Below are 10,642 nucleotides of genomic sequence, written 5' to 3' on the forward strand. Positions count from 1 at the left end.
AATCAGGTGTACCTACAAACAAGATTAGATTCACAATCACGGTAAGAACCACCAAACAAAACCAGTACCAATCTAATTCATATATATATGAGCATCAAAACCATCACTGAAGAAATCACAATTCTTATTCTCAACTAAACTACGAAGACAAAAGAAAAGAAACGGAATCCGATTACTATGATCAGCTCATTTCCCGAGCAACGATGACCTCCAAAAAATGAGCATGAAAACAAACCCCTAAGACTCAGATCATTACAAGATGAGATTCCGAGAGACTTACAGAGAGAGAGAGAGAGATGCCCCCACAAGTAGCAGAGAACCCCTGACGACGCCGGAGTGAAAGTAGTAAGTAATCCAGGGAAGAATAAATAATCAAAAGCAAATCTTATATTAAATGCCCCATTTACTAAAGCGACTGTTGTACGAACACGTGTTCTTTCTGATATGATATTAAATCCATTTTTGATCCCCTTTTTTTTACAACAGAAAAAGCGGCTGCCGTACGAACACGTGTTCTTTCAGATTTGCCGTAGACAGACGAAGATTGTTTTGTAATAGTTTGATTTTGGAACATTTGTTCAAAGTGGGTTTGTAACTAGATCTGATCTCCCAAGTTTCGGTTGAATAAAAATTTATAATTAAAAAAATAAAATAAATAATAAATCCATTTTTGATCCCCTTTTTTTTCTTTCTTTTCTTTTACTCCTTCAAATAATTAATTAATAGTCTTACAATTTTTCCATCGATTTTTATTATTTTGATAGCCATGTCATTTTCCTCAAACTATGCACGAAGATGTTTTCATCACACCCTCACACTCCAATTCATAGCTTAAAATAAAGGAATTTATATTATATGTACGATCAATTTGTAAAAAAAACATGAGCTTTGAAATTCTAAAAGCAATGATTTTGTAAAAGAAAAAACAAGAAAATAAACTCTCTATTGTGTATACTTTATGATATAGAATGATCAATATCAGAGTGCCAAAAGACCAACCACCTGGGAGCTCACGAACAGATAAAAGAAAACCACACATCTTCCACCAAGAACTCATTCTCCAAACTGGATCCAAGTACTGTCACTAGCTATTGACCTGGGGTAAGCACTGCAAAACAAACACAAATGCAAAACGATTAGTTCCAACTTCCAAAACACTTACTGCAAAATGAATATATTTTAAGAGAGACGAGTCTCCAGATCCTAGCCACATCAATGTGTAACAAAGTTATATAACTCATAACAACCTATCCCATCTCATTGCAAAACTCGATTATGATCAAATAAATAAGGGATGATGATGATATGTTAGAACAGGCCAACTTTTATTTGCCTTGGGAGGTTTCAAATGAATCACTCAAAAAAACAATCTATATATATTCTTTTGATTTTTCAACAATTGATCCTGGACTGACTTGCTTGCTTTTATTAGGCTGATTGGTTTCCTTTGTTAATCGTACCCCACTCTTCCTCACCCTCACTTCTATTAACAAGTACAGCACTACCATCTGTCGAGTCTTCATCAACGACTCCCTCTTCTTCTTGATTCACTTCTTCTTCTTCTTCTTCATGCTCTTCCTCTTCACCTCCTTCATTCTCTGCATCACCATTTTCTTCTTCTACCTGTACAGCATACAAACAAAAAAAGAACACAATTAAACGAACCATTTTTTTAAACAATACAGTTCCCAAAATAACTTACCTCGTCATCCATGTCTCCATTTTCAATTGGTTCCTCTGCTTCAACTTGCAGGTTTCTGAAGGCTTCCACGAGAGTAGTGAAAGGTTGATCAGCGTGTGTTGCATAATTTTCTGCAGCAGCATAACCTCCCCTGTAGATAAACAAGAGTCAGTTTCTTTGTTTGACGACCAAACCAATGATACTCTCTGGGTGTGAGCTATCAACATTAACCATCTCAATGTGTAAAAATGAAGTGAAATAGTGAGTGGGCTACCTGTTCAGAAAATTCGTATACAAAACATAATGATCATTAGCTAATAAAATATGCTAGGAGTACCTCGCCTCTACAGCATTCGCTTCAACAGAAAGAGCAACTTGCCAATCCTCAAAAAGATTTGGGTACTCTTCAGGATCAGCCAAAGATTCTGCTGCTTTCGAATTAACCTGTCGAAAAGTCAAAGATAACTTTAAAGCCATATTACATTTTTTGTCATTCACCAAAAAAATTCATAGAAAGATGAGTAAATAACCTTGCTTAGATCTTTCCTCCAGAGAGCTACTATCTCTGAAACTTTGCTTGGAAGATAAGAACGTGCCATCAGAGCAGCTTCTGGTATCCGGTTGCTGAAAAAAAAGAAGGAAAACTTGTCATCGAGATAACACAAAGCATGTGGATTTGGATTTTATTAACCGACATTTTGAGCGCTAATGATGTACCTCTCCACCAATAACTGCAGACAATCTTCCAATCTACCCAGCATGAATAAACAAAGAAAGGCGACATTGTTCTTTCCCTGCTCCTTAGCAAGAGATGCAAGGTTTGACATCCCTTCAGCATCTCCCGAAGAAGAATATAGTAATAGCAAACCACTCAAATCCATAGCGTACTTCATGCAATCCTCTGCCAATTGCAGCTATCATGATGAAACACACAAATTCAAATACAATCACTTAGATACTAGGTATCAAAGATGAATCCACGAAGATTAGAAGAAAATATATGCCATCTTAAAATCTACAAATAGCAACTTTATATTATCAATACAATGGAGTGTATGGAATTCGAATGATATAGCATTCGCACAGAGAGTTCAGTTTCTTAAAATTACCACTGCAAAACATTAGGACAGAATATTCTAAAGAAGATATACCTTGCCAGAAGACATGGCTAAGTCTCCTAACTGCTTCCATTTAGACTCACTCTGCACTTCTTCAGCGATTTCCTACAAGTATGGAAAACAAGGATAAAAAACCAAATTGCTAAGTAAATAAATAAAGTCAAAATACTTCTTAAAAATTCAACCATCACATATAATATTTACCTTGGCAATTTGAAGTCTACCCAATTGTATGGCAAGCTCAAATCTGTAGTCAGGATCTGTCGCAATTTCTAAAGCATCTTCAATCATTCCCCGAGACTCCAAGAAGTGAGCAATACTAACAATTTGAAGCAGTTCCAGAACAAAGTAAGAGAGATGTACACAAAATAGTGAAATACCGATAGAAGAGGGAAATGCAATATCAAGTTGAGTGAGTCCTCATAAACATCTTAACGTAGACAAAATAACAATATTATTAGTAAACTGAATAACAAAGACCATTGGCAATCTAAAAATAACATCACTTAGGACATAGGACGCAGTAGGAGATAAGTTGCGGTACATATTGAATATGTAAATGTAGAAATTTAGACTAAAATAACTTGTCACGTACTTGTTATGCTGCTCTTTAGGGATTGTAGGTAAAATTTCATTGGCTTTGTCCAAATCACCCCGCATCACAAGAGTCTTGTATTCAATCAGGCTAAGCAGCAGGGTATATCCTATGACACTGCATTCCCAAGAAAGGTGAAATACGTTAGCATATTTTGAATGAACTATTAAACAATCTAATAAAAGACAGAAACAAAGGAACGTACTTGAATTCTTTGTCTACCAAGTAGACCCGGCCTTGATTGGCAATATAGCCTAACAAATACATTGGACGGTCCAAATGATACATTGTGGTTACCTGCCGTAAGTATATTAGCAGCTAAGATATAGAGTAACTCATAAAGATGATTGGAGAAATCAAAATACACGAAGAGTACCTCGCCTCCAACACAATAGTTAAGCTTCGAAGAAGAGTTGTTGTAAATGAAGCAGTCCCCGACCCATATACCTGTCCTAACACGTTCATCATTCTCATGGAGAACCTCAAAAGCATCCTCAACACCTTCTTCATCGGTTGGTCTTCCAGTAGCAAAATGGGAGGAAACCAAGTCACGCTGCAACAGAGAGGAACACCAGAGTAAGCATTCTACTAAAGTGGAAATGAAAATATATTGCTGAAAAATTTTGAGGCTGAGCGGGACTCTCACATTGTACTTCAGGATGTAGAATGATGTATCACTAGCAATGGCTACTAAATCACCACTTTCTGCCCAATAAAGATTCTGCAGATTTTTCATGGGAACATTAAAGAGTTAGAAAAAACACATACGGGGACAACTTTCAGCTGAAAATATAATGTAAAGAGAGAATAGGAAATAAACTGATGAAAGTAGAATCCCACAACAGAGACAAATTCAGTGGTTGAATACCTTTACTGTGACATCAATTCGCTGAATCAGCCTACATTCAGCCCAATCATAAAAGCAGATGAAATCATTTGAACACATTGCTAACAAGGATCCTCCAAAAATCTTCTCAGCTGAGAAAGTGGGCCGAATACTCTTCCTTTCCTGAAAACACCACCTTATTAATTTAATAAAACAGTGATGTGTGTTGTAACTGAACTCACTCAATATAGAATAACAAGATGCAATCCGATTACAATCCGAGACCCTAGATCGTTACACAATGTTTCTACGGATCTCTCAACGATCTCATCACGACCGCCTTGAAGAATTCATAAGGTTCAACAAGTCTCACAACAACAAAATGCATAACAATCCAGAAAAATGTATCTTTTACCCTAGAAGCACACTCTAACAAAAAAATGTATTGGAAAGGCCATAATGAGAATAGAAGACCTGGAAATTTTTATTGAATATCTTTATCTTTGACGAGCTCTCTCGAACTGCACATTCCCCCTCGGATGACCAAACAAATTCCAGTCCAGAACCGAAAGATCTATTTCTCCAAGCCAAAGCTGTGTAGATTATGTACTCTCCATCACCGCAGACTACGACAAACCTCCCGTTAGGGTTGTGCTTCAAGCTCTGAGAATAAGAATGAAGAGCTATTTATGAGATACATGATATGATTATACAGAACCGCGCTCTTGGGACTTCGCCAAAAACAGAATTAAATTTCCATCATCTATTTTACCCACTTCGTTCTGAATATAAAATTGTTTCAAAGAATGAATAAAGCATCATATTTAGCTGAAGTATGACTCTAGTTATACCAACAACTTCGAAAGTTTTCCCAATAGCTCCTATAATAATCCTCACAACAAGACAAGTTTCAGACGGTTCTTTATAGTAACACTCACTTGTGGATACAGATCACAGGTCCCCAGATCTTTAACAGCCAAGGGGAGTCTTTCTCCATCAGTAACCTAAGTAAAGAGACGGAAGCTTAAAAGCATCAGACAATATACAGTCGCGCAGGTTCGGCCATGTTATAATAAAGTAGTTAGAGTTAGAAGTTAGACCTCGTAACTGGAACCAATACTTTTGATGTTTGCAGTTTGGATTTCATTATGCTTAGCCCATATAATTTTTCCGCTACTGTCCATGCTAGCGACAGGAACTTCTCGTCCAATTTTAACCATGATGGTTCCTTCATCATATCCAATCACAACCCTGTAAAATGCAACCACATTCGTTAGATGGTCGTGAATGCTCAGTTGAATACAGCGTTAACACTGATCCCTCAATAGCTCTTAGTAATTATAAGCATTCTTAGCTCTTCAAATAGTCAATTTCAGAAGAAAATTAACAACAAAATGGAGACATAAAGATTCTACTTAAGAGAGAAAATCTATTCCTTGAAAGCAAATCTACATAGAGGAAGCAAAAGTCCAAATACTTACCTGCGCGAACTTTTTATGTAACCAATGGCCCAGACTCTCTCGAGAGCATAATTCAATGTGTTCTCTAGCCTGAAAAAATAAAAGTAGAAATAACAAATCAAAAGACAAAATAAACCTACTATGAAAATGAGTACGAGAAAGAACCTCATGTGCCAAAGGCATAGTTGAATGTTAAATACCCCCAAAAAAGTATCAGCATTGTTATCTCTATTGAGAGAAGAAAGATTTTAGATAAAAACACCTGTAAGTCGTGGCATGCCAAATGCGAACTGTGCCATCCTCAGAACCTGTGAGTATTATTGGAAGCTCCGGATGGAAACATACTGCAGATACATTGTGGGTATGCCCTTCGAGCGTCTGGACACAACTCTTAGTTTGATAGTCCCATACCTGACTCCAAAAGTACAACTAGTAAATGATCTGCAAACACATAATGCTCAGGCGAAACAAATCATATATAAACTGAAACAGACCTTAGCAGTATGATCATCAGAGCCAGTAATTAAATAGGGCTTATCACCCCCTGTGAAATAATCTACGCAGTTGACTCCTTTCTGATGAGCATCCAGTGTAAAATTTGGGTCTGGGGAACCAAGATTCCATATCTGAAGATGAACGAGCATGAAAAAAAACAGTCTGAGCAAAAACTTTTTACAGCACCTAAAGCTGACTAAGCCATAAATAAAAGCTTGAGGGCATTTCTCACACCTTTATGGAACGGTCAAGCGATGCACTGGCAAAGGTGTTGGTGTCTTTTGGATTAAACACCACTTGCATCACATAGTGAGAATGTCCCTCAAATATCTGAGTACAGGCCCAACCATTTTCCCAGTCCCAAAGCTTAATGAGCATATCATCAGAAGATGAGAGCACATACGGAAGGGTGGGATGGACAGCGACACACCTAATGTAATCGGAATGAGCCTCAAATACTTTAACCTTGTCCATTGTGTTGTAATTGTAGACACGGATGTGCATATCATCTGCTCCTGCCACAACCCATTGCTTGCGTGGAATAAACTTGGCCGACCTAACTGCAAAGTCATATATAAAAAAAAAAATCAGTATCAAAACCAAACTACACAAGGCCATAATACACAGCAAGTGAAAAATCTATAACAAAAGAAAACTCTCGTCAAATTATTTTTACCTGGCAATTCGGTAACCTCGAAGGATTTTGTTATCGTCTGAGAGGACAATCATATTAGATTCAGATTAGAAGGAACTCCAATAAATCATAAAACTACTAAATCATAAAAAAAAAATTCGAAAACATTCACGGACCTGTGTCTGGTAGTTCCAAATACACAGGGTTCCAGAATACAAACTTGCTAGAATCCTGTAACAGCACATTGTTCAACCACCACCATGAGAAATAGAATTGCTATTCTATATAACCACATCCAAAATACAAAAAAAAAAAATGTAACAAAGCTGCAAGTAGTATTAGCACAACGACTTACCATGGTTCAGTAGGATGCAGATCCACAGATTTAACTCTCTCTGATCGTTGAGCAAATTTTTTCTGTTATTTTTGATCCACAGAAACAACAACAAAAGCAAATCATCACCACAGCGATAAACAGATAAGAACGTTAGAAAAACTGTTGCTAATACTATACAAGTACCTTGATGTCGAGTCTGAGCGGCTGTTGAAACAAAAAAAAAAGGAAGGAAGGATAAGGAATAGTCAGTACAAATCTTGAGCCATAGATATAAACACCATTCAATAACCATGATCCACGATGTTCAATCTCATCAACCAAAATGCCACACACTATATAACTCGATTTCACGAGGAAAAAAACTACAACGAAGAATCCCGAATGGTTTCGGATTTCACGATCTCACTAGGATTACGGATGAAATGCAGAAAAATCTAGATCGGATCGCAAGTAAGTTCGCTTGAGATCTGGGAGATTTGAGTTTTCTCACCATCTTTGCAGGTTAAGCAGAGAGCAGAAGATGATCTGCTCGTCGGATCTCTCGTATTGCGCTCAAATCTGCAGGCCGGCGATTGAAGAAAGACGTTAGGCTCGGCGTTTGGAGTGAGATTGCAGAGAGGAGGAGGAGGAGGAGGAGGTGTTAAATACGGCGGAGATCAATATTAACATTTAAACACATTTGAAGTCACATCTGCAATCAAATTTTGACACATCTTTCTTTTTTTTTTGAACAAAAGACGCATCATTTATTTAAAAAAAAAACTAATTAATAAGGAACAAAATATCAAAGAAGTGTTGTATGTTATTTTCTTCTATACAAAATTGTCAATTACTAAATTTCAAATAAACACTCGAAATTAAAACTCAAGTAGAAGGAAAATAATTTACAAATGAAGAGTTTGGTTAGAATGTTATATATGTTGTTGTTGAATTGATATTGTAGATCGTTATTTTTTGTTATAGCTGTAAATATTTTTGGTTGTAGGTTTGAAAATTTTAATTTAATTATTTGTATATTTTCTAAATCCAAGATATAAGTGTTATGCATTTTACGTTCTAGAGCCCAAAAAAAAAATATAGTAGCTTTGAAAAAAAACTGATTTTGGTTAAATCATGTGTTTTAACTCTGATCAATTTTTGTGAGATTAGGCTAGATTTAGTAAAACAGTTCGAGTTAGGATAATTACTTATAATTTCTTTGTTTTTTTAATACTACTATTTTCTTTGTCGGCTGCATATTGTATTAGATGACATGTTACAAATTATTCTAAGATACAATATACTTCTTGCCATTTTAGTAAGAACGTCAAATTCCGAAACAATCAAACAATAATTCGCAAAACCTTTTTAACTAGAAACAAGATGGCTTAGAGGCAGTGTTTTTAAAACCAGACCGGCGAGCGAACCGGAAATATTTTGGGTCACGGGTCATTGTGGTTCGACCTGGTTCGACCGGGGTCGATTAGATTAAACTGAATTTATTATTTTATAAATATTATATATATTCTTTTCAAAAAATAGTCATAATGTTTAGAAAACTTTCAAAAATAACAAATTGAAATGTGATAAAAATAATAAAAAAAATTAATAGTTCAAATCTAAAGTCAATAGGAAAAAAACATTTAAAGTTTATTCTCCAAATCTTTGTCCTTCTAAATCTTCATCACCTATAAAAATTATATACACATTAGTTACAAAACTCTATTTTGGTTGTAATTTGTGACAAACAAAATAGTATATATGTTAAAAAGGGAGAAAAAAATAATTATTTTATTAACAAAATTTTGATTTTTATACGAACCAGGGTTTCGTCGGTTCGTTGAGTCACTCGGTTCCCGGGTTTTTAGCGGTTCAACATGGATTTTTAACCGGTTCAACTTTAGTTGGGTTTTGACATTAAACCAACCCGGATAGGTGTCCGGTTCGCGGTTGAACCCGGTCCCGGTCCGACCGCCGGTCCGGTCCGGGTTTAACAACACTGCTTAGAGGGATATAACTCCTTAGATTATGTCCTGGAAATGGTGATTGTAATAGCCGAGTGACACCAATCAAATCCCAATCTGCCATTCTTATTCCCATCTCATACTCCTCTCTATGATTTGGGAAGATTAAGCTATGCCTTATTTTTCCAAATTTGCCATTGAGTAAAGAAGGCCAAGTCAGCAATCAATGATGAGGAAGAAGTAACTGATAGCAACAAGCTCAAATGTTGCTGCAAAGATTGAGAATAATCCCACGACTTGGGTTGGTTTCCGAGTTGTGCCAGTTCCCATATTTATTTTGCAACTATACACTGGAATAGTAGATGAATGATTATTTCAAGTGCTTTCCCACATAGCTGACAAGATGATTCATTTTACATTCCCCTTTGAGTTGTGTATGTGCTAACTAACAAGCTATTATGAATTTGCTCTCCACCTTAAGATTTCTAATTATACAGGAAGGTGTCGCGCTTTCAGATTCTTGAGAACATTCTTTGATCCGCTACTTCACCATCTTGCCTGCTTTGAACATATGATATATCGATAGAAGTATACGCACTTTCTGCCGCTTAGATCGTTTTCGTGTCTATAAGTTTATACCATCAATAATTAGTTAATCAATTCTATATTAGTAGCTATATTTTTATCATGTGCTTTTCTTTATTGAAATGGAATTATAATCCGCATATTACCCTGAATTAATCATAAGTAATCGAGTTTAAGACCAAACAAATTTTATAGAAAGCAAGACAAAATGTCACTGAAGCTTTTGTAAGAAAATGAGAAGGAAAGTTTTAAGTGAGAATAAACCTTCGCCGTGATTCCTACCAAGTTTTTTTGGATAACATATTTAGTAGAAGGACAAACTTTTCATTTTTAGATTGACGGAAAATGAGACAAAATATCATTAGAAGCTTTAAAATATTTTGAAATGGGCTGTGGAAGTTAAAATATAAATCATGATTCCTACCAAGTATGTTAGGATAAACCACATTTCTTTAACCTGGTAAAAACTTGGAAGATTTATTTTCCGGTACTAGCAAATTAATGGAAAACAAACTAAAGTAATATTTGAATATATTTTTATATGGTCATTCATTTTATTTATCATGATTCATTGATTTTAACTAGACCTTAGTGCTCGAACTGGTGGTTGAAAATTTGATAAACAGGTGGGATTAAACTTCTTTTTTTTTGACAAAAGACTTCATTTTTCTTTTGAATTAGTTTATGTTGAATATGAGTAATACATTCCGTCAGGATTATGCAACCAATATGAACTATTTGAAAAAAAATCATAATTAAATAACCTGATAATTACGCGTGTCAAAAAGAATCACGATTAGACCATGATGAATCTATCTTATTAAAACAGAAACATTTTGTTGGACCTAACATTTATTTTGTAAGTTTTTAAATTAAATACACCTTTATACTTTATAGTTAAACCTACATTAAATCACTAATGTTCCTTTCTTTATACTACTATCCATGTTTCCAAACAATATACTTAT

At 35.4% G+C, this 10,642-nt stretch overlaps 1 protein-coding gene across 4 annotated transcripts; it reads right to left on the reverse strand.

The window, feature by feature from the left end:
• Positions 1-827: 827 nt before the first annotated feature.
• Positions 828-7,848, reverse strand: LOC130506666 (coatomer subunit beta'-3-like). 4 transcript variants are annotated; one of them, XM_057001359.1, is made up of 25 exons: positions 7,637-7,848; positions 7,330-7,350; positions 7,165-7,226; positions 6,986-7,040; positions 6,852-6,888; positions 6,410-6,735; positions 6,175-6,306; positions 5,943-6,091; positions 5,702-5,770; positions 5,321-5,471; positions 5,159-5,224; positions 4,695-4,883; positions 4,263-4,403; positions 4,041-4,115; positions 3,771-3,947; positions 3,600-3,691; positions 3,395-3,511; positions 3,004-3,118; positions 2,833-2,904; positions 2,399-2,595; positions 2,212-2,305; positions 2,019-2,125; positions 1,703-1,832; positions 1,506-1,623; positions 828-1,108 (listed from the first exon to the last, which is right to left on the reverse strand). In XM_057001359.1, exons 1-25 carry the CDS (start codon positions 7,637-7,639, stop codon positions 1,089-1,091), a joined length of 2,715 nt encoding a protein of 904 aa, XP_056857339.1. In that variant the 5' UTR covers positions 7,640-7,848; the 3' UTR covers positions 828-1,088. The 4 variants fall into 4 exon arrangements, with proteins under 4 accessions (XP_056857339.1, XP_056857338.1, XP_056857337.1 ...); XM_057001358.1 differs by having other exon boundaries at positions 1,461-1,623; XM_057001357.1 differs by having other exon boundaries at positions 1,420-1,623.
• Between the last annotated feature and the right edge of the window lie 2,794 nt (positions 7,849-10,642).

This window comes from Raphanus sativus, unplaced genomic scaffold, assembly GCF_000801105.2.
Source record: "Raphanus sativus cultivar WK10039 unplaced genomic scaffold, ASM80110v3 Scaffold3529, whole genome shotgun sequence".
Taxonomy (NCBI): Eukaryota; Viridiplantae; Streptophyta; class Magnoliopsida; order Brassicales; family Brassicaceae; genus Raphanus; species Raphanus sativus.